Raw genomic sequence first — 21,977 nt, forward strand, 5'->3', positions numbered from 1 at the left:
ACTTATAAATCGGTTAAAACTCCAGGAAGCCTAACCCGGTGATTTTGTTTTGCAACCATTACCCACTTAAAAGGCATCTTCATCTGTCCAATTAGCTTCACTTCCAGATACAATCCGAGTGCACAATCGATCATTACTAAGGACTTGCCCAGCAGGTCCTTTATAAAGTGGATAACCTTTTTTCTTCATCATGCTGCTATTGACAGTAGCACTACCGCGGAATGGAGGAGGTTCATCTTCTGGAGTGTATCGATTCGCCCTGGCAGCTCGAAGTTTTGCGAAATAATCCTCATTTGAGTCTTCTTCTGGCTCAGTCTCAGAAACATCTCCATAAGTTTCCCAGTTCTCAGAGCCAGAGGCAGTGTTTGCAGAGCTAGATGTGGTAGAAAGTTGGCGACTGCTAGCAGGTGGTGCACTTCCATAAGTTAACGATTGACCGAAGTTTGACCGCATTGATGATCTCAAATCCTGATATGATTGAGGTCTTTCTTTAGCCTTTGGTGCTGTATGTTCAAATACATCTTCCGGAGAAATTGGTCTAACGCTACTGCTTGAAGAAGCAAAGCTCTCATTGCGGTGATAATATGTTTGGGTGGGAGGAGCTGATGGAGGTGGTTCAAATAGTTCACGCATCTTTGGAGGTGGAGCTCTTGATGGAGGTGGACCCATTTTACCACGAATTGTGCTAGTTGCTTGTCTTGATTCAGGTCGCATAGATTCAGTCCGTCGATGATTGCGTTCTGGAGAGTTGGGAAGGTTAAGATTTGACAAAGGCATACGATATGGGAGCCTAGAAGGTGATCTTGTACCACTTGCTGCAGATACTGAAGCGGAAGATTGATGTCTCTTCAATGTTCCTCCTGCAGTTGGCGTTCTAGCACCAGCTCTACTTGGAGGGCCAGGCCTTGGCGCGCTGTTAGAACGGCCTAGCGTTCCAGCCTTAGTAATGGTTTTCGGAGGTGGCTTCATGGAATTTGGAGGCGGTCCAGCTGGTGTCTTCGAGCGTGGTCCTGGAGCAGGTTTGACCTCGGAAGTTTCTAGTTCATCAAGGTATCTTTCACCATGGACCATAAAAGGACGTCCATATTCATCCTCCCAATCCTCCAGAACTTTTCTCAATTTTGCTGCAATCTTTGGTAAGTCTTTAGCAATTCTCTTCCTCATCTTTTCCTCTCTCAACAAGCGAGTTGGATCACGCTTTTCACCCTTTTGACCACGCATCATTAGACGACTAGCATCCTGTGACGATGCTTGAAGGTCATCTCTGTCTTTGACGAGTGATCGATGTTCCTCGATGAGAGCTAACGTAGGTGCACGTTGCTCTTTGAGAACTTCTAGACGTCCAATTTCCTGTTCATGGGCCTCCAAGAGAGCATCACTGTATACATCTGAGAACGCAGGGGTGAACTCGAGCATCTCTTCCTCGGAAAAGAATAGTCCATCCCATAGCTCTTGTAATTTGTATCGGGCATCCTCCACAAATAAATGTAGATTTTGTCTCTTGAGATCATTTAACCTTGACAATTCATCTTCGAACTCGTTAATTTGTCGCATGCCAAATCCCCGGTTGCCATTCAGAAATCGTTTCCTCTCGGGCTCTTCGACACCCAGCTTTACCCACAAGGCTTCCACAGTAATACGAAGATCTCGCAAACGCTTCTCACGACTCTTCTTCTCATCCACTAGCTTGCTTTGCTTCATGCGCAATCTGGAAATATCATCTTCGTGCAGACCAAGCTGCTCTGGCGCATCTCGATAGTATTTAACAATCGCGCTGTCGGTTTGAGCTTGTGGGGTGCCCAGTTCAGCCCATAGTTGAATAATGTTTTCGGCGGTAGTCTTCACTAATGCGACACGGCGGGTATATTCATCGTAGACACGGGTAAATTCATCATCGAGATCGGTGACGTAATTATTAGAAAGGTCGAACGTAGGAGGAACAATCGCGTTTGGAGATGTAGGTGGAAGTTCGATTTTAATGAAAGATGGCTCTAAATGCGATGAATATGACTCAAGAGCTTGGACAAGTTCTACATCATCTTAGCACAATCCATTGTTAGTCTTAAGAATGTAGAGGAGCTTACTCTTGACCTGTTCAAATCTCTCCTTATGTATCTTTGATATACGTAGATGTTTTTCTTTTAAAACTTGTAAACATTGCGTCAATGGATATGTAATTTTGAGATCATCATCTTCGGATTCGTATTCATGATGGTCTTTGTTATCATCAAGGGAAGTTTCCATCTGCTTAATGGTCGTAATAATTCGGCGTGCTTCTTCTGACAAATCATTCTTTTCGTTCGCGACTAATTGTACTTGGTTGTGTAAGGTCTCGGAGAGGGCAGCGAATAACTAGAAATGTTAGGTTTCACTACTTTCTTCCATCATAGCCAAGTAAACACTACATACCTCTGCCTCTCGAGACTCTCGCTCTCTCGATGGAACACCGATTTCGTCGAACAAGCCATGGAGTTCATCTATGATCGTCGAGACCTGCGACGTTAGGTAGCTAGTATCCATTGTGAATGCAAGGCCACTTCTGCTAAGGTTAACGGGCGGGGAGCAACTCGAATTAAAAGAGATGGCGGGTAGCCCCTAATTTGAAGAAAGGAGAAGGTTCGATGTGATGTAAAATGGATGACTGAGAATTGTGGACTGTGGAGAAGTTCTGTTTCGCAGGAGTGGAGGGAGGAATCGAAGGTGGAGAATCGGAATTTCGAAACAATTGAACAATGCTCAACTGCTCAATTGCTCAATGATCTCGATCCTGGACCACGACAATGAAACCAACCACGCACTCGATAATTCTTGAAATTCTAATCGCCAAATTAAAATGCGTGCTTGTGCGTGTACACTTTTTATGCTGTATGCATTGAATGAAAGTTGGGTGGGTTCTTTTGCTCCGTAGATCGATCTGAAGTGGTAGAACTTAGAAGAGAGAAAGTTTGGTTATGAAGGTCCACTTAGAATGAAAGATCGAGAAATGATTCGCATGGGAGAATTGAGATGGTTTTGAGGAACACTAACTGGATATTTACACATAAAGTTTGAGGCTGGATAATCGTTGCTAGAGGGACGTCCCGAGATATTGTTTCATTGGAAAATCCAAGAAATTGCCTAAATGGGCATTTCATTGGCCAGGATTAATTGGGATAATATTAGATAAGCAAGGATTTACTCCTAGCGTGAAAGTTAGTAGACCCCGCAAAGAAGCCGTGTTCAACTATGGTACAATCAAGGAAGCTTGACCAGGCCTTTTATTCTTAGAAGTCTTAGAAGCTTCACAAGGCTGTTATCCACTCGAACACCAATGACAGTCCCTCAGCCACCAATACACATCATACCAAGACAATAGCTTGGTTTCACACAGCTGCTGATAATTTTGGGATTTATCATAATCACACAAATCACACAAATCCAACAAAAGATTTGCTTCTGATTGTTGATTGAAACTTATCCATTGACCATGGATACTGCTTTCAAGACTTGGGGTAAGTAAAACTCCTGGAGCCCTCACCCCACCTCCCTGCTACTGCTCCCCCCCACTCCCCCTCCTCTCATCCCCCATAGTATCCCCGCTAATCAGCTTATCAAAAACAGAGCTTGACAACAACGTCCAGCTCGTGGATCCCAACCGCGACGCCCTCTACACCTACGACCCCAAAGAACAAAGAGCCATCCAAGATGCCAAACCATGGAAGACCGACCCTCACCACTTCAAAAATGTCCGGATATCCGCTGTCGCTCTTCTGAAAATGGTTATGCACGCCCGCTCTGGAGGTTCTATCGAAGTTATGGGCTTAATGCAGGGAAAGATTGCGGGCGATACTATCATCGTCACAGATGCATTCCGCCTGCCTGTCGAAGGGACGGAAACTAGGGTGAATGCTCAAGACGAAGCGAATACATATATGGTGGAGTACCTACAACACTGTAGAGATCAGGGCAAGTTGGAGAATGCTGTAGGCTGGTATCATAGTCACCCAGGCTATGGTTGTTGGTTGAGTGGCATTGATGTCGGGACGCAAGCGACGCAACAGATGTTTTCGGACCCTTTCCTTGCTGTGGTTATTGATCCTGATCGCACTATCTCTGCTGGGAAAGTCGAGATCGGGGCATTCAGAACCTATCCTGATAATTACAAGCCTGTGGATGCAGGGTCTGGAGATGGATATCAAACGATTCCACTTGCAAAGATTGAAGATTTTGGTGCACACAGCAGCCGATATTACTCTTTGGAGGTCTCACATTTCAAGAGTTCATTAGACACGCATCTTTTGGAGTTATTATGGAACAAATATTGGGTTCAGACATTGAGTCAAAGTCCTTTATTCACCAACCGCGAATACAGCAGCAAACAGATGCTCGACTTGAGCTCCAAGATTCGACAAGCTAGTTCTGGTATTATCCGTGGTGGGAGAACACCTGCTGGATCATCGTTAAGCAAAGGGATGGATCAACAACTAATGAAGGTAGTCAAGGATAGTAGCAAGATTGCCGGTGAAGAGATGACGGGTTTGAAGGCTGGCGAAGTCAAGGCACAGCTGTTCAATGGGTTAGGCGAGGCACCGAAGGCCACAGCTGCTCCACTTGCTCCGGCGGTGACGGCCGCAGAATGATGCTTTTTACAGACACGCAATATTTGGTAGCGAAAACTGCTAGGCGTATGGTTTAGTGATGGCGTTTGAGGTCTAAAATATAAGGAGCCCACAGTAGTTTAGAGTGGAGAGAAATGAAGTTATGATACAATTCATCAATATGATACATCTAGTTTTTTTCATCCCAGGAAATTTATCATCTCGTGACCATAACTATTCGAGTATCTGCAATCCGTTCATCGTTTCAACAGGCTACCAGAGATCATAGATTACCATGCATCAACCACATTCACTACTCCGCCGTCGGGGCTCCTGATGCTTCCGCAAGAGACCTGATATATTCATCCATAATCTCCTTCGCGACCCTCAACCTACGGAGCGACTCCTCCCTGCCCAAAATCTCCATAATATCGGACCCATCAGGTCCACTTTGCCCACCCGCAATTGCCCACCTAATATATGAATGGACGAGTTTTGTCCAACTCTTCCTGATTACCTTCTGTGCATCTTCACTATACACTTTAGTAGCGGTAAATTCTGCCGTGCTCATCATGGTTCCTTGGTCGATGATGAGATTTGTGAAACCTTTTAGTTCGGCTGCGTTCCAGTTTTCGGCGGCGATTGAGGAGAAGCCGTCGAAGGAGGTGGAGAAGTCGTCGGGGATAGGGTGGATTACTCCTTGCGGGGCGTCGTGGAGTTTGTGGGGTGGGGTTCTGGATTCGAGTTCCAAGGGTGTGGGGGCTGTGAAGAAGTATTTGTGGGTTGCGTAGAAGGTATCCGGGAGGTTGTAGTTTTGGATTCCCGCGCAAATTATGGAAAGGATGTAGTTCTCTTTTGCGGCATCGGTATTTTCACAGTTATAGAAGATTAGTTCTTCGTACTCTGGAAGACTTTTCATACGCTGGAGGACGGGCTTTGCAGCTAATTCTAAGAGATCTTGAGAAGGTGGAATAGGTTCATTTGATCGTCGTAATTCCTTATATCTTGCGGCGTGTTTTCTTTGCATGAAGTTGAGTTTTGCCATGGTTACGACAGAGTCACCTCGAGTGTATTTCATGCTCGCCTGTGACCAAATTAGTGCACTGTTCGTTACATATGAAGAAGATGAAAGACATACATTGTCAACAAGTTCCTGCATACTCATTATGTCGTATGATCGCTCATGAGACCATCCAAGAAGAGCAACAAAGTTGGTTACTGTCTCAGGAAAATACCCTGCGTCTCGATAGGTTGCTATATCTATGGCACCATCTCGTTTGCTGAGCTTCTTCCGATCTTTGTCTAGGAGAAGGCCAACATGTGCAAAGGTAGGCGGCTTCCATCCAAATGCTTGATACATAGCAACATGCATATGCGTTGAAGGGATCCATTCCTTGAGCTAGAATTAGCCAGCATCTACTTGGAAGATGGAAAGTACATACCGATCCTCGAACAACATGTGTAATCTTCATGAAATGATCATCCACAACGTTTGCCAGGTGATAGGTTGGAAATCCATCCGATTTTACCATTATAGGGTCCTGAAATTCCTTATATTCTGAGCGAGGGTCCCGAGTCAGCTTTGATCTGATCTGACCATACACCTGATCCTGAAAGCCTGGCCACTGCTGGGGAACCTTCATTCTGATCACGTGAGGCTTTCCTCTCGATGCCATCTCGTCAGATTGATCCTTCGGTATATGCCTGCAGGTACCATCGTAGGCTTGGGGAAGACCCTTTTTGCTCTGGTAAACCCGTAACTCATGTAATCTGTGGGAGGAGCAAAAACATCTGTAGCCTAAATCTGCTTCAACCAGTGTTTGAGCATGTTCCCAATACATTGCTTTTCGTTCCGACTGTCGAATACCAATCAATATAACAGTCGATGCTTTGATAAGAGAAGACATTGACATACTTGCTTGTATGGAGCAAACGGTCCACCGACCTTTGGTCCTGAAAGCTTTTAGCACACCCTGTTTAACTAATTTATTGTCAAGCTAATATACCTTCATCCCATTGAATACCAGCCCATTCCAGATCTCTGTACAAGCGCTCTTCAGCCCCGGGAATAGTTCTATCCTTCTTTATTTAGTATGATCCCATTGGCAAAAGACTCAATGTATTACCGTATCCGTATCTTCAATCCGTAAAAGAAACTGACCACCGGTAGCCTTTGCAAGCAAGAAATTGAAGAGCGCCGTTCTTAGGGATCCTAGATGCAAATTACCGGTTGGAGATGGCGCAAAACGGGTCCTGATAGGGCCAGCAGCACGAAGTTTGGTCGAGGCCACGGACAGAGGATACTCATTTGCTTCGGTAGAGGCATGTCTCCTACAAATGGAACAAACATTCTGTTTCCATATTCTCTGACTAGTATTTCTTGTCAGCGGTAGAGGGAAAAACCTCATATCCGGCTCAACTTCACTATGAAAACAGAGAGCAATCCTAGAAGTAGAGGGTAAGAGCCCAGTTCAATGTTTGATGCTGCACTGAAAAGGTTATTAGAGGTCAAAAAAGATCATGAACCACTTCCTTGAACGAAGTAGAAACCGAACACCAAATTTTCAAATGAGTCTGAAGCAGTAATGCTCGAAGTTAGCTCAAATTTCGATTTAGCGTTTTTATTTTCCCAAAATCGAGAGATATGATATATCGGAAGGTGGTGTCAATTATTCGAAAGTCTTATTTTGAAATGATCATGAATTAATTTGATATTGAATTCTTGTTGCAGGGTATGATTTTGGTCTCTTCTCAGCCACTCCACTCTCAGCCACTGTCCCGCGCCGAGGCTCCGGTAGGTTAGGTTAGCTCGAAGCTTCTTGCTGTTGGAAAAGCGCCAAGGTAAAAATAATAGAAAAGCTTCATAATCTTTTCAGCCTTACCACTTACATTCATTTTTGATACAAATTTCGTTTTGCGAATTTGCACATAGTATCTGTATCAGCTTTAGTATTACACTTTTCTTAGTCGTAATTCGATATCATAGATCTTCAAATCGCATTTTTGAAACTCCCACAACTCGCTGGACAATCAAAGCTCCCCGCCATCAATTCTCGAGAAACTTCAACATGACCACCAACGGCGCATCGGACGAGATGAATCTCTATGGTGAGTTTTCTCAGTGAAGCTTCAACAGGCAAGTATTAAAATACGTGAAATAGGTATATTGGGCATAAGTAAGGATGCCACAAAATCCGAGATCAAAAAAGCCTACCATAAGGTATGCCCCCGCACTTAGCTTCACTGAGATTTCCTATTGACTTTTTCAGGCAGCATTACAACATCATCCCGACAAGGTAGCAGAGGATCAGAGGGAAGAAGCAGATGAGAAGTTCAAGACAGTGAGCCAGGCATATGAAATTCTTTACGACGAAGAGAAGAGGGAAATGTATGATACTCATGGTATGGCTGCATTTGATGGAAGTCGACCTGGAATGGGAGCAGGTGGAGTTGACTTGGATGATATTCTGTCGCAGATGTTCGGTATGGGTGGGGGTATGGGAGGTATGGGAGGTATGCCACCTGGATTTGGAGGCCCAGGAGGACCTGGAGGGCCAAGAAAACCACGGAGAGGAGCAGACGAAGAGCAGCCATACAAAATTTCACTCGAGGACTTGTACAAGGGAAAAACGGTCAAGTTCACGAGCAAGAAGAACGTAATCTGTAGCCATTGCAAGGGTACTGGAGGAAAGGAGAAGGCCAAGCCAGAAACTTGTAGCAGATGTAAAGGTAATGGTGTCACCATGGGCCTTAGGAGCGTTGGACCCGGGACTTGTCACCCAAGAAAAGAGTTATGTGCGATACCTGTTCAGGAGCTGGTAAAATCTTTAAGGAGAAGGACAAGTGCAAGAAATGCAAAGGAAAACGCACAACCAAGGAACAGAAATCATTGGAGTTGTATATACCTCGGGGTGCAAGAGACGGCGACAGAATTGTTTTGGAGGGTGAAGCTGATCAGGTACCCGATCAAACGCCCGGCAACATAGTATTTACTATCGATGAAGAAGATCACGAAATTTTCCAGCGGGCTGGCGATGATCTTTCTGCGGAGCTCAACATCACACTAGCTGAAGCTCTCACAGGATTCTCACGAGTAGTTTTGAAACATTTAGACGGGCGTGGTATTTCAATAAATCATCCCCAGGGAAAGGTGTTGCAGCCGGGACAAATTTTAAAGGTTGAGGGCGAAGGTATGCCTCTGAAGAAGAGCGATGCCAAGGGTGATTTGTACTTGATTGTAAAAATCGAGTTTCCTCAGGACGGATGGACAGAAGACACAGCTGCATTCTCTACTCTGCAGCAGGTCCTACCCAAACCTGGGCCACCGATCACCACCGAGGAAGTTGATGAGGTGGAATATGACTCTGATGCTGATATTGACGATGTAAGTATTGTTAATCCACTCCTACCTGCTTCACAACTAACTCATAAATCAGTTTGGTGCGAATTCCGGGGATCCTCGTGCCGGCGGTGAGTGGGAGGACGACGAAGAGGATGATGAAGGAGGTGCTCAATGTGCTACCCAATAAACTTTTGGACATAAACTAGTAATTTGCGCGTCATGGGGTTCAACTCGCCACTGGGTGGCATATTGGTTGGATCACCTGGAATATAGAGCGGTAAAAACGGGACTACGATATAGAACCACAGCGGAAGCAAAATTCATGGAAGATATGGCGTTCCGGGGTTTGTTTCACCAAGCATCGTAATAAACTCCAAAAAATCAAGCTCTATTTGTCCACATTCTTACTGAAACTTACATTCCATTGTAATATTCAAACTGGCATACTGCTTCCGATCTTGTTTCCATTTTGGAGCATGTGTCCATTTTCGTTATTTGTTGATGGAAGGTAACACTTTCGACGTCCAAACCCAACTTAAATTTTCGGAGACTCTAGGAGATGAATAACCTAATTTCGAACACAAAGCCTCTTTCTTCAACGGTCTAGAATCTTGTACGCTCTCCGCGCTGTTGTCATTCCACACACGTGATGTGCACGCAAGCCCTAACACTTTGGTGCCTCAGGTCTTAATATTCGCTTAAGATTCTGTGGGCTTAAACTATGAGACTACCAAAAAAGATTTCGCAGGAAATCGTATCAACCAACGACAAACAATCGACAACCCGACGACAAGGTGTGTATTACTATTACCATGTCTCCTGGAGAGACGCAATTGTTTCAATATCGGTTATGCTGACGGTCCTCTAGATGGTTTCCGCTAAGAAGCACGTTCCTATCGTCAAGAAGCGTATGTTTACTTCCATCTTCCATCCTCGATCTTCGATATACGATTTGCATAGCCTGGGACCGATGAAGAGTCGCGACCGCCATTGGAGAGTCTGCGAATGGAACGGGTTGGATTCGACTTCGAAGAATGGTTGATTGATAATTTTGTTATAGGCACCAAGCGTTTCAACAGACATCAGAGCGACTCCTACAAATGTGTCGACGCAAGCTGGAGAAAGCCCAAGGGTATTGATAACCGTGTCCGAAGACGGTTCAAGGGACAAATGGTTATGCCATCGGTACGTGCAACTGGAAGCGGCTGTAGTTAAAATGATACTCAGAGAACAAGATGGATTGGGATCCGAGAACGTTTCAATGCACAGCAGGAATCAATCGAGCAGCGACTGACAAGGATATAGATTGGTTTCGGATCCAACAAGAAGACCCGCCACATGATGCCATCCGGCCACAAGGCCTTCCTCGTCAACAACACCTCCGACGTTGACCTCCTCCTCATGCACAACAAGACCTTCGCCGCAGAGTAGGTTTAACAGATTCGGGAGCAAATAGATGTGGTCACTAACAAATTCTTAGGATCTCCCACGCCGTTTCATCGAGAAAGAGAGTTGAGATTGTTGCACGCGCCAAGGCACTTGGTGTTAAGGTTACCAACGCAAAGGCAAGAGTTACGACTGAGGTTTAAGCGGATGGGTTTTGTTTGGGCATTTTGCACGGGATGGGAATGCTTGTTAGCACAAACAAAGGCTTTGCAGAATTATAGCAAAAGCTCTTTGAAAAAATGAAGATCCTTAAGCAAATATTTGACAGTCACACGAAGCTCCATCTGTGATGATTGTTTTCCCGCTCGGATTTCCTAGACGCTCCCCTGATATCCACGACATATCGGTCTCTCTGTTCAAAAGGATCCGAATACGTGCAGGTTTGGAAAAAATTTCATGGCGTTATGGGTGGTTTATCTCCCAAAAGGTTGCGATGGAGAGTTTCAATTCGATTTGTTCAATATACCTGTGCCATTGGGCTGAACCAATTGCTCACACGCTGAGAGGGCATTCTAAGCGCGAATCTATAAGGGATACTAGCTCTTTCCCGTTCAAAATCCTACACGCATTCCAATCTGTCTGAATGCCCGATATTGTGCTGCATGTTATGCTCTCTAATCTTGTTGTCCGTCTTCCGGTTCTAGTCATCGTGTATTTGTATCCTATCAAGGCTCAAAATCTCGATTGGCTCGCCCATTTATGAAATATCTGGTAGGTTAAGCTGTACTAGCGCTGCGCTTCACTTTCTGCATTATGTGTTTTTGTATGATTCACGTGAGTCGTTGCAGTATACATGGACCAACCATGAAATCATTAGGTCTTTCCAATCCAGTACTAATGAATAATCAATGCGAGACGTATACCGCAAAGATTCCTGTGCAAAATATGCCTTTTGAAAATCTGGAAACTCGTCGCTGATATGTCAGGATACTCGTAGCACCACTCTTCGAAATAAGCTCGCTCCATGCCATTTTGATTCTTGTTGTATTCCACGGCTCAACTATACCTATCTATCACTGCAAGTAAGTTCCTACCGCTGTGGGAAAAAATAATAGTTCGCTGCAGGAGCGAAGCGACACGCAGCGTTCGAGCGAGGGGTCTAGCTACATAATGGCTGTTGCTTCATTTTTGTTACGTCGGACAGTAACATAGGTCACGTTCTTGATCACATGATCAAGAAACCGACAAATCGAGATCGGCTTTGCGGTGATCGATTTGTCGGGCTCATAGCCATCGGTTTTTTTTAAAGAGGCACGAAGGTCTATATAATCAAGATGGATTTCCTTTGTATAGAGCTTCGTGCTCAAGATCAATCATTTAGTATACTCTACTATTAGTTACGAATTGCATATCATTATTTGTCATTACTTAAGTCCCTGCTCGACGCCTAGTTATAAACCACCTCGAGAGCCTAGAGCACTTCCACGTGATCTAGACGGCAAACCTCGTGACATTTATATATAAATTTAAGATCGTTTTGAAATATATAATTTTACTAATAAAATTGTAACGATACTGTACTGGGGGAAGCGGCTGCCTAAGGTTTCGTCTGGTTGGTAGTTATGGGTTAAGGCTTTATCACTGGTATTTACTTGGAAGTGAAGTCGTTACTAGATCAAGTAGAATTGTCACGAATCACGGTTATTATAATACAATAAAAGCAAGTACGTCCCTTTCACTCTGCCTCTGTTCCGAGGGGGTCCTTATCGATAAGAAATCCTAGGACAAGTGTCCTAGGATAAAATATGTCCCAGGATAATTAGTATCCTAGGACAAAACGATTAGGCAACCATGTAGGCTTAGGACAAGTATCCTAGGACGTTATTCGTCCTAGGATAGAATGTCCTAGGATAATATTTGTCCCAGGACAATTATCCTAGGAGCTATATTATCCTAGGATCAGAATCGTCCCAGGATTAGTGTCCTGAGGCCTTTGAAGGATCACGTGATGGATAGACTGGATAGCCTAGTCTATCCAGTCTAAGGGATAGCCCAGGTAGACCAGTCTATCCAGGCTATCCAATAACATTCAGGAATATATAGTTAAGATAGTTTCATAATCTAAGAGCTTCGTGCTCAACTTAGTTATCAATTAGTTTACCTACATTCTACTTGATCTAGTAACGACTTCACTTCCAAGTGAAGACCAGTGATAAAGCCTTAACCCACAACTACCAACCAGACGAAACCTTAGGCAGCCGCTGCCTCCAGTACAGTATCGTTACAAGAATATAGGTAAACTAATTGATAACTAAGTTGAGTACGAAGCTTCTAAACTATGAAACTATTCTGACTATATAATGAACGATAAAGGGAGCCTCCAGGAGCTTTCTAGCTCCTAGGGCTCTTTATCACGTGATTCCTTTTTATCCCAGGACACTAATCCTAATGGTGAATCGTGACAAAAATAAAACAAAAATTAACAAAGTTTTTTGATAATATCTTTTAAAGAATCCAAATGACTATATGTAAGTTTTTTGAATTATTTAACATTTTTAATATTTATTTTTTAATAATTAAATTGTTCATATATTTACAATTTCTGTGACGCCTCACACCTCCGGGTCACGTGGCATGCCCCGTTTGTATTTAATCATAGGAAAACTCTCTACTCTTGTTTTCCTTCTTCTTTTCTCCTTAGCTTAGTATTTTCTAATACAAGATACTTTACCCAGTATTCTTGAGTGTGACAATTTCATGTTACGAGGTTTGCCCGTCTAGATCACGTGGAAGTGCTCTAGGCTCTCGAAGTAGGTTTATAACTAGGCGTCAAGCAGGGACTTAAAGTAATGACAATAATGATATGCAATTCGTAACTAATAGTAGAGTATACTAAATGATTGATCTTGAGCACGAAGCTCTATACAAAGGGAATCCATCTTGGTTATATAGATATTCATGCTCCCTTGGATCCTTTTGGATCCTCAAGCTCCAAAAGCTCCAAGTCACGTGCTTTCTGACAGTGCGTGCACATACGATCTTAAGGTGGCCCAGATCACATATTAATTCGATGAAATCTGATCGCTTTTGCACAAGGCCCAAGCTCTCCTAATTAGTCAATTGTTACTATCGTAACATTTCAATCAAGTATAATCATTTAATATAAGAAATTTTGTGTTTGAAAATATGATAAAATGTTCATTTTAAATATATTTTTCATGAACGGTCATTATCAGTGCACGGTTACAGTAGTGGTGAAAATATGAAGGTAGGTGGGTAGGTAGGATGGCTTTTTCTCTAAGATTTGGGTGTAGAATCCATTAGTGCAAATTTTGACATTTACTGTTCCGATGCTTCTCTGGGTTAGTGGAATTTAGACGATTTATTCAGATAGATCTTTGCTAGATTCATCCTAGGGGGGAATCAATCTGGATTTTGTTTCCGCTGGCACCTGTGTCTTGAAACTTTCTTCAATATACTCACTACCTGGTACCTGAAGAATATTCTTAACATGATATGTCGACTTTTTTAAAACTATGCATTATTAAAATTATAGATAGATACCTATTCGTAGCTCCTTCCTAAACTTCACTATGAAGACTTGTGTCGGCATACCAATCTTTCATTTCAGTTTATCTTTTGATCTTTTAGATCTGAAGTCATTCTGTATATTACGTTTGAGAACATCGTATTAGGGAAAAATGATGTCTTAATACACTTCAAAAGAAATGGAAATAAGTACCGACTCCACGACTAGCTACCGTTGTTAGGCTCAATAATATGGCAGGTGCGATTGTAGTGGGCCTATATATAGTTTCACTCGTAATGATAAATCAACCGCACCTACAATATAGGATCATTCATCGTTCGAGGCTTCCTAAGTATGTGTTTTTCCTGTCGAAAAAAAGGACTCCTCCTAATCAAGATGTCATGGCCAAAGAAACAGGGAAAATACCGTCCTATCATCACCAAGTTTCTCCTTATATCAACTCCCTGCAATAAAATCATAGTATCACACTAATACCAGATTTCCCCAACATGCAGATCAACTCAACCCCGCAATACCAAACGAAGAAAGCTCATGAAACTAACCAGAAATGGTGCAATAACCATAAGATCGAAAAAGCGGAAAGGTGTGTGCGTACTAAAGAACTAGAGAACAAAGCTAAGTTCTTTCAATGACAGTGACTTGATCTAGTATTTAGAGACAGTTTATTCTGAACCATGATTAATACAAAAGGTTAGAAAGGTATCCAGGATCCATAAATGACAGCGAATATTCCCATGCAGAGCCCATAAGAGATCTCCAAATGTCATTTAAGACAAAAATTCGGGTTACGAAAAGACGAGTCGAACATTTCAGAGAGAGGACTAAATCAAAATCTAACCCATCTTAGGCTTTGGCAGCTGATGGCGCAAATCCATAAATCGATTTCTCCCGATGATTTTCGGATTTTTATGCCTAGGCTCCATGTAATCGCTTGTTAGAAGGGGGTTTTTGAGACCACCTATGAGTCTTTCAACCGTTTTCTTTTGCCCACGAATCACTAAGAACACTAGTAACCCCCAGATCAACCGTAATTTGACTAAGAACACAACAACTAAATGAGGGATCAGCACCACTGACTAGCTAAAATGTAAAATGATAGCATATTCCAAAAAAAGGCTGCTTTTCCTCTACTCTGCAATTATGCTCACAGGTTCAGTACCATAACACATCCTTTTTCAATGTCTCAATCGTATATTGATACTTCTTTTGCCATGAATATCTATTTTTTCAAACCATCTATACCCAAAAAGAATCAAGCACACATATATACCACGAGTGAACTTGATAGTTCGTCAAGATGTCTCAACATTTCCCCCAAGCAGCCCGAGCATTGATCCATCCCAGCGAATGGAAGAAGATATTCACCGAACGCAAAACCTGGAAAAAATGCCACACCTTTCGTGAAAGAAAGAAGTCCGCCAAAGAGAAAACGTTTGTTGAAGAATCCAGATACCAAACGACGCCCGTACCTGGCATGTATAGAATCGACGAGAATGGAACAACATTCCTCGTTGCTATTCAACTAATCCAAGGCCGGAGAGACAGCGAGGCCATTTTTCAAGTTGCTCCTATCAGCGATTGTCCCGATCCCTCTTTAGCCCAAGTACCTTCCACGACTAAGGACGACAGTCAAAGCTCTGACGCTGAAAGATTTCTTGGCTATAGATACCTTCGCGATCCAGCCAAAGTTGAATACTGTCAGATATTGGATCGATATATGTTCAGCGACGAGCTAAAAAAGCGACATGTCACCTACGAGCACAAACACGGCGTTTCTCACTTGTTCCGCTTGGACAATCCAGCCATTTATATTATGATTGGTGGTGGAAGAAGGAGAAAGAATGGAGAAGCATTCAAGATGGGCAAGCTACCCAAACATCATAAGGGTATCAATGATAACTTGTGGTGCCGCGACTCGGGTAAAGGCCCCTTCAAAATGATGGGGGTTGCAGAGGCGCAAAAAGCCAGGGAAGAAATGGCGGAGAAGGGATGTGATGCATGGTGTGAGACGGGGGATGAACCTTATCTGAAGGTTCAGCGATATGTGCAAAGTACTATTTCTTTTACTTCACCCTTTACAGGTTGATTTGACCTACATGTACATGTAAAGAGATGGTTCGTCAGTGGTGTTTGGGCGTTTCAGGGGATGAAAGCGAAGATATCCTTTATGTCCAGTTGGCATAAAGTAACAGTATTGTATGCAGCGACTGCACTTGCAGATAGATCAATTTGAGATCAATTTAACAGCACTAATGATATCTCCGGAGACAACGAAGTTGAGATGAGACGTTCGCAGGCTACTGGCCATTCATCCCCAGCCGCCATCATAGCTGCCAAGTCTTACCTGAAGTTTGAGGACGGCTTTATTCTCAAGCAAACATCATACAAGCCGATACCTTCGGATGAGCTAATAACTATGAGCCAAGCGTGAACAAATTGAAGAAAATAGGATTCACAATCAAATATAATCGACTCAGAACGTCCCAATAAAGTTCCAATGTCAAATATACGCGTCCCCACAAAAGCATCTATTTGACCAACAGGAAAATTACGCATTGATGTTTGGTATCAGACTGTAGTAAAGTAATGTTGATTCTAAGAATCCTCCAAGGGTTTCTTTTCATTGTTCTTACTTCATCTCTTACCAAAGACAGAGCTAGGGTGTCATCCATTCTATCTTTATCCTGTCAGCACATCAGAACAATAGCATTGCTGAATTCGAAGCCTGATCCCGAAGCATGAAGATGTACCTATTATTAGGGGTTTCTACACCGTTCTGCCGACATGAAACAGGGATGAAGAATGCCGTTAACATGGTTACCATGAGGATCTTCATCGCGCCTACTGCGCAGTCTGCGCCTTGCTCAAATTAAACTCCTGCAGTACTGGGTTTAAACCTTCATGATGCAAAATTTGTCAATATCTGTTAACCCCTCCTCAAATTGAAAGGAAGTCCAGTACTCTCGTCGCACCAATTGAGAGAAAAGCATTCACAAAAACAAAGTGTAGGAGTACGTGTAAAAGTCACACAGCTCCAGCCTTGTCTTGGAATATAAGCAGTACCTACTGGATCACTGCAGTTACTACTATATTGTCTCATGACCAAACACAACACACGGCGAGCTCATGTCGGCAACAATAACACTCACGATGTCGCAGACGTCAGGGGTTCAAGCTGCGTGTCCGAATTGTGGAATGGCGTTACCGCATAACAATTCAGAGATTGCAATAGATGCGCAGAAACAAATCGAGGAATTACAAGCTCAAGTAAAGTTACTGACAGAGAAAGCAACCGCCGCAGGTAAGCTCCCCCTTATGATTCTTTAACCTCCAGGACTTACGATAATGCCAGTGGATAAATGGGCAGACTACGAAGACGAAATTCAATCGCTCAAGAAAGCACAATCTCAGCAAATTCCAGAACCTCCGCGCGCAACAACACCAACACAAGGGCTCACTGAAGATCGAGCCGGAAGCCCAAGTCGTTTCTCATATCTACCTGTTCAAAATCGACTTTCTTCTTTGCTGTCTCGCAAGTCCACACCGAATCTGCAAGCTCAGCCTCCGCCAACACCGAAAACACCTTCTACGACGGAGTTAGTAGCGGCTTTAACAAGAGAGCAAGGCTTACGACAGGCAGCGGAGGGCAAATTGAATGCATCCAGTGTCGAATTAGAAGAGTTGACCGCACAACTGTTCACACAAGCCAATGAAATGGTTGCCACGGAGCGAAAAGCGAGAGCAAAACTCGAAGAGCGAGTTGAAGTATTGGAAAGAAGGGATGTGGAAAAGGGAAAACGGCTCGAAAGGCTTGAAGGCGCGGTGCAAAGAATTGAAAGAGTCAGGGGGCTTTTGGCGCCGGAACGATGAGAAGAGCGAACACGACGATACGACTAAACGCATGAAAACAAGACGACTGGGGGTGCGGACCATTGAAAAGGGGCTACGGGGGTATGTGCAAATACGGCAGAAGGTCGCAGTTTTGTGTCATACGGAATCATTGGAAAAGAGAGCGCGATTTACTACCCACGAGATATCTCCAACAACATTAATAACACGGAATCCAACCCCTCGTCGGTGTCATTCTAAACCTACGAAATTCCATACCGTCTCTCGACCACATCATCAATATCATTCACGCCCCAGATTCCGCGATGTGTATAGACCAACCTGCATACCGGCGGCCTCGGAAGTGGAAATCTGGATGGTAGAGCTGTGGAAAGACTTCCTCCTCGAACCTACGCCTTACCTAGTCATATCCGCTACTTTCTACTTGGGTCTTTTTTTGATATCATTACAGTATTATCCGACCATTTGGAATATTGCTTACTTTCTCATCCAATTTATACCTTGGGATGACGATTTTGGAGCCCCTGGTCATTTATTTTGAGTATACCTTTTAATGCATTTGTTTGGAGCTTGTTAGATATGATACCCCAACTTGTATATATATTTTCGAGACTTATTAATACCTGCCAGGTGGAGGTAGATTAGTATCCACCATTAATATCAACAACCTTTAATAATAATCACATAATGTTTAGCAAGTATCAATAATAGAAAATCGAGCTGGTGGTATCTATTCACTATAAAAACTCATCGCTATACAACGCCAGCGATCGTTGAACAAGTAACCAACTCACTCGTTTCTAAACTCTTACTTTCCGATAGTTAAAAACAACCTATCACCCACATCCCCCAATCCTGGCTTAATCATCCCCTTGTCATTAACTTCCTCATCCACTCCCGCACACCAAATCTCTGTTCCCTCAGGCCACTCATTGGCCGCATGTTGCAAGCCCGGCAAAGCAGCTAACACACTCATCACAATAATTCTCTTGACACCCCATTCCCTCAGTGTGCGAATAGCAGCAGCGCAAGTACCTCCCGTAGCAATAACCGGATCGAGCAAAATAGCAAGCTCGGAAGCGGAGGAATTTGGAGTGTTGGAGGGAGAAGAAGCAGGAGGTGCGTGGTAGGGAAGATTGTTGTAGTATTCAACGGGTTCGAGAGTTGTGGGTTCGCGGAAGAGTCCGAGGTGGTGAACTGGGGTAGGGGTTGGGAGGAGTGTTTGGAGGGCTTCGACCATGGAGAGACCGGAGCGGAGAATGGGGATTAGGGAGATGGAGGAGGGGGTTATGGTTGTGGTTGTGTATTCGTATCCGAGGGGTGTTTTGGCCTGTTGGGTATTTGGTTAGTTGAGTTATGGGTGGGGGGTGAAGATGGTGAGGGGTAAAGGGAGAGAGGGATGGTTGGACATACAGTTGGACCTTTGGAAACGGTAAGTCCAGCAGCTGTAGCTTCACATCCTATTATCAATGAAATCTCATTGACGAGAGCTTTGGTTTCGCGAGTATTGGCTTCGCTGGATCGTAATTGTGAGAGCTTGGCTTGGAGACATGGGTGAGTGGAGATGTGAACGTTGGGTGGGAGTGATTGGTTCATCTTGAAGCTCTGCGCAATTATTGTTTTGAGATGTAGTGAGGATGGAAGATACTTCTGATATTGAGCAAATAAATAAAGTCGTAAATTGAAATGAGACGTATATTTCTTTGTTTATGTAAGAGTGGATGTTGATGTAGATAATACCTAAATTACTTGAGGTTTCGCATGCGTGTTATTCACAGATGGAAGTCAAGCCCACTAACCCACATCTTATCACCGGACCCCGGGCCTTATCAATCGCAAACGGGCGCTCCCCGAATTGATTTTCCGAAAATCTTAACTTTAAAAAGACGGCAACTATTTATGGAGTGAGCTAGAGAACATGAAGCCCGTGATCCATGTTACTTTTACTATGTGATGTGATGTCAAAGATTGCTGTTTCCATGGGAGTTAGATAATATCGGCAGCGGGGTCATAATAGCAATGGCGACGTCGAATGATGTCGCCAATGGCACCAAACATGAGCCCTACGACATTAAGATGACCCCAGACCACCCGAAGTCTCTAGAAGACCCATCTCAAGGTCGACGCGCACTAGAAGTACAAGATGCGGGATATGATATGCCAGAGAGTGGTTTGCGACTTGACGAGGTTGATATGTCAGCACCGGCACAGATCAAGGGTGAAAATCGATTGCGACAAAGCCAATTTCTAGGACATACGAGTAGCGGAGAGCAAGGGGCACACCGCCGTGGAAGTCGAGCTTCTCGCTCAGATATAGAATACGATCTACCAGACGATTATGTCCATCTCAATGAACTTGTAATACCATCACCAGTGGAAAATCCCCGCGGGGCTCCAATATATCTACATAAACCTTTAGAGGAGGCGAAAGACGAAGAGCAAGAATACAAACAGGATCAAAGGGATCAAGAGCGCAAGAAACGAGACAGCATTGCTAGAGGTGAGAAGCCACCAGAAGAAGAGAAGAAAGATGTCAGCACCAAAAAGGCCTCGAAATTTGCAACGCAATTATATACTATATCATATCTAATTTTGTTTTCAATATTTGGAACACTTGCTAGATTAGGTCTCCAATCCATCACATTCTACCCCGGAGCACCTGTCATCTTCAGCGAGCTATGGGCAAATGTTGGAGGATGTGTATTTATGGGTTTCCTCGGTGAGGATAGGATGTTGTTTAAAGAAGAATGGGGCACAGCTACCTATCACCACAAAATCCAAGAATGGAAAGCTAAAGTCAAAGATGAAGAAAACGGCTCTGGTTCATCAGCTGTGGGACAATTACCCGACCTACAAGCCGCAAAGAAAGCACATGCTGCCACTAAAAAAACCATTCCTTTGTATATAGGTCTGGCAACAGGGTTTTGTGGTAGTTTTACATCCTTTTCGTCATTTGTTCGAGATACGTTTTTAGCACTTTCGAATAGTTTGCCCAGTCCCCTGAATCATCCGCAGGATTATAGTCCGGTTATGGCAGGCACAACTAGCACTGTGAGTCGAAATGGTGGATATTCGTTTATGGCTACATTGGCTGTTATTATTACGACGGTGTCACTGTGTTTGGCCGCTCTATTTTTTGGTGCTCATCTTGCTATATTTTTGGAGCCATATATACCCAGCTTTTCGTTTCGTAAGTCCCGCAAGTATCTGGATCCTTTTACGGTGTTTTTGGCATGGGGTTGTTGGCTTGGTGCTGTTTTTCTAGCTATCTTCCCACCAGATAGAAATGATGCGCCGCCCGAGATATGGAGAGGTCGCGCCGTATTTGCCCTCGTATTCGCACCCATCGGCTGTCTAGGCCGTTTCTACGCTTCCCTCTACTTAAATGGCAAACTATCATCATTTCCAGTCGGCACTTTTGCAGTCAATATGTTTGGGACGGCAATCATGGGTATGGCGTATGATTTACAACATGTACCATTAGGAGGAGTAGTAGGATGTCAGGTGCTACAAGGAATTGAAGATGGATTTTGTGGATGTTTGACGACGGTTAGTACGTGGGTGGTGGAGTTGAGCTCGTTAAGGAGGAGTCATGCTTATAGATATGGTATGGTGAGTGTGCTTGGGGGTTTGGCTTTAATGGTGGTTATCATGGGGAGTTTTAGATGGACGCATGGGTTTGAGGGGCTGCTTTGTACGCATTAGGGTGCGTAGTTCGATCATGTAGAGGTGCTAATTATATAATGCTTGGAGTTGTGCTAATATACATATATAAACGCTAGCACGTGTATGGAATTTGATCCTGGCGAGAATCAGTTTACATGGAATTGTACTTAATATCCATAGTCTACTCCACTGTTCTTTGAATATGGCTATGAAGACGTATGCAAATGGGGACGCGCGGGATTGGTCGCGTTAAAGGATGTCCTGAAGGTATGATATAATTTGAATGATGGAAACGATACCTAGATGTTAGGTTGAGACACGGCTGCTAGAGCACTTAATTTTACTAGCTATATATGGACGATGTACTTGTGGCTAGTAGATATTGATTTCCTTTCGGGGTTAGAAATATGCATATGCAAGCTACCATTTTAGAACTAGGTCATCGGTTAGGTGTTACCCGACATCTTGGAAGCAAGGTTCAAAGAAGCATGTGTAGCATTATTTAAGACGGAAGCTTTGCTAACTTTGATACATTTTTGATTCTTCACTAAATCTGAGCAAAACGATTTTATCTTCATTGTTGATAATTGATATCTGGGATCTATTC

General features: G+C 43.6%; 11 protein-coding genes across 11 annotated transcripts; 7 read left to right on the forward strand and 4 right to left on the reverse strand.

Annotated features, from left to right (window-relative positions):
- Positions 1-66: 66 nt before the first annotated feature.
- Positions 67-2,520, reverse strand: SS1G_03347 (hypothetical protein; the record flags this gene model as incomplete). Its single annotated transcript, XM_001595208.1, has 3 exons — positions 67-2,030; positions 2,085-2,352; positions 2,410-2,520. The coding sequence occupies 3 exons, from the start codon at positions 2,518-2,520 to the stop codon at positions 67-69; spliced, it is 2,343 nt and encodes a 780-aa protein (XP_001595258.1).
- Positions 2,521-3,466: 946 nt separating this feature from the next.
- Positions 3,467-4,619, forward strand: SS1G_03348 (hypothetical protein; the record flags this gene model as incomplete). Its single annotated transcript, XM_001595209.1, has 2 exons — positions 3,467-3,491; positions 3,601-4,619. 2 exons carry the CDS (start codon positions 3,467-3,469, stop codon positions 4,617-4,619), a joined length of 1,044 nt encoding a protein of 347 aa, XP_001595259.1.
- A 271-nt stretch (positions 4,620-4,890) lies between these two features.
- On the reverse strand, positions 4,891-6,985 carry SS1G_03349 (hypothetical protein; the record flags this gene model as incomplete). Its single annotated transcript, XM_001595210.1, has 5 exons — positions 4,891-5,661; positions 5,716-5,970; positions 6,020-6,127; positions 6,493-6,530; positions 6,739-6,985. The coding sequence occupies 5 exons, from the start codon at positions 6,983-6,985 to the stop codon at positions 4,891-4,893; spliced, it is 1,419 nt and encodes a 472-aa protein (XP_001595260.1).
- A 660-nt stretch (positions 6,986-7,645) lies between these two features.
- Positions 7,646-9,106, forward strand: SS1G_03350 (hypothetical protein; the record flags this gene model as incomplete). Its single annotated transcript, XM_001595211.1, has 6 exons — positions 7,646-7,685; positions 7,739-7,797; positions 7,847-7,965; positions 8,002-8,474; positions 8,690-8,961; positions 9,014-9,106. 6 exons carry the CDS (start codon positions 7,646-7,648, stop codon positions 9,104-9,106), a joined length of 1,056 nt encoding a protein of 351 aa, XP_001595261.1.
- Positions 9,107-9,787: 681 nt separating this feature from the next.
- Positions 9,788-10,508, forward strand: SS1G_03351 (60S ribosomal protein L32; the record flags this gene model as incomplete). The annotated part of the gene is made up of 4 exons (XM_001595212.1): positions 9,788-9,827; positions 9,980-10,104; positions 10,225-10,346; positions 10,400-10,508. 4 exons carry the CDS (start codon positions 9,788-9,790, stop codon positions 10,506-10,508), a joined length of 396 nt encoding a protein of 131 aa, XP_001595262.1.
- A 3,835-nt stretch (positions 10,509-14,343) lies between these two features.
- On the forward strand, positions 14,344-14,793 carry SS1G_03352 (predicted protein; the record flags this gene model as incomplete). The annotated part of the gene is made up of 2 exons (XM_001595213.1): positions 14,344-14,438; positions 14,703-14,793. 2 exons carry the CDS (start codon positions 14,344-14,346, stop codon positions 14,791-14,793), a joined length of 186 nt encoding a protein of 61 aa, XP_001595263.1.
- A 359-nt stretch (positions 14,794-15,152) lies between these two features.
- SS1G_03353 (predicted protein) lies at positions 15,153-15,941 on the forward strand (the record flags this gene model as incomplete). Its single annotated transcript, XM_001595214.1, has 1 exon — positions 15,153-15,941. One exon carries the CDS (start codon positions 15,153-15,155, stop codon positions 15,939-15,941), a length of 789 nt encoding a protein of 262 aa, XP_001595264.1.
- Positions 15,942-16,981: 1,040 nt separating this feature from the next.
- Positions 16,982-17,725, forward strand: SS1G_03354 (hypothetical protein; the record flags this gene model as incomplete). The annotated part of the gene is made up of 2 exons (XM_001595215.1): positions 16,982-17,156; positions 17,208-17,725. The coding sequence occupies 2 exons, from the start codon at positions 16,982-16,984 to the stop codon at positions 17,723-17,725; spliced, it is 693 nt and encodes a 230-aa protein (XP_001595265.1).
- A 787-nt stretch (positions 17,726-18,512) lies between these two features.
- Positions 18,513-19,300, reverse strand: SS1G_03355 (hypothetical protein; the record flags this gene model as incomplete). Its single annotated transcript, XM_001595216.1, has 2 exons — positions 18,513-19,034; positions 19,118-19,300. 2 exons carry the CDS (start codon positions 19,298-19,300, stop codon positions 18,513-18,515), a joined length of 705 nt encoding a protein of 234 aa, XP_001595266.1.
- A 423-nt stretch (positions 19,301-19,723) lies between these two features.
- SS1G_03356 (hypothetical protein) lies at positions 19,724-21,504 on the forward strand (the record flags this gene model as incomplete). Its single annotated transcript, XM_001595217.1, has 2 exons — positions 19,724-21,316; positions 21,487-21,504. 2 exons carry the CDS (start codon positions 19,724-19,726, stop codon positions 21,502-21,504), a joined length of 1,611 nt encoding a protein of 536 aa, XP_001595267.1.
- A 312-nt stretch (positions 21,505-21,816) lies between these two features.
- Positions 21,817-21,948, reverse strand: SS1G_03357 (predicted protein; the record flags this gene model as incomplete). Its single annotated transcript, XM_001595218.1, has 1 exon — positions 21,817-21,948. One exon carries the CDS (start codon positions 21,946-21,948, stop codon positions 21,817-21,819), a length of 132 nt encoding a protein of 43 aa, XP_001595268.1.
- Positions 21,949-21,977: the final 29 nt, after the last annotated feature.

The sequence above is a fragment of the Sclerotinia sclerotiorum genome, genomic scaffold, assembly GCF_000146945.2.
Source record: "Sclerotinia sclerotiorum 1980 UF-70 scaffold_4 genomic scaffold, whole genome shotgun sequence".
NCBI classification, from domain to species: Eukaryota; Fungi; Ascomycota; class Leotiomycetes; order Helotiales; family Sclerotiniaceae; genus Sclerotinia; species Sclerotinia sclerotiorum.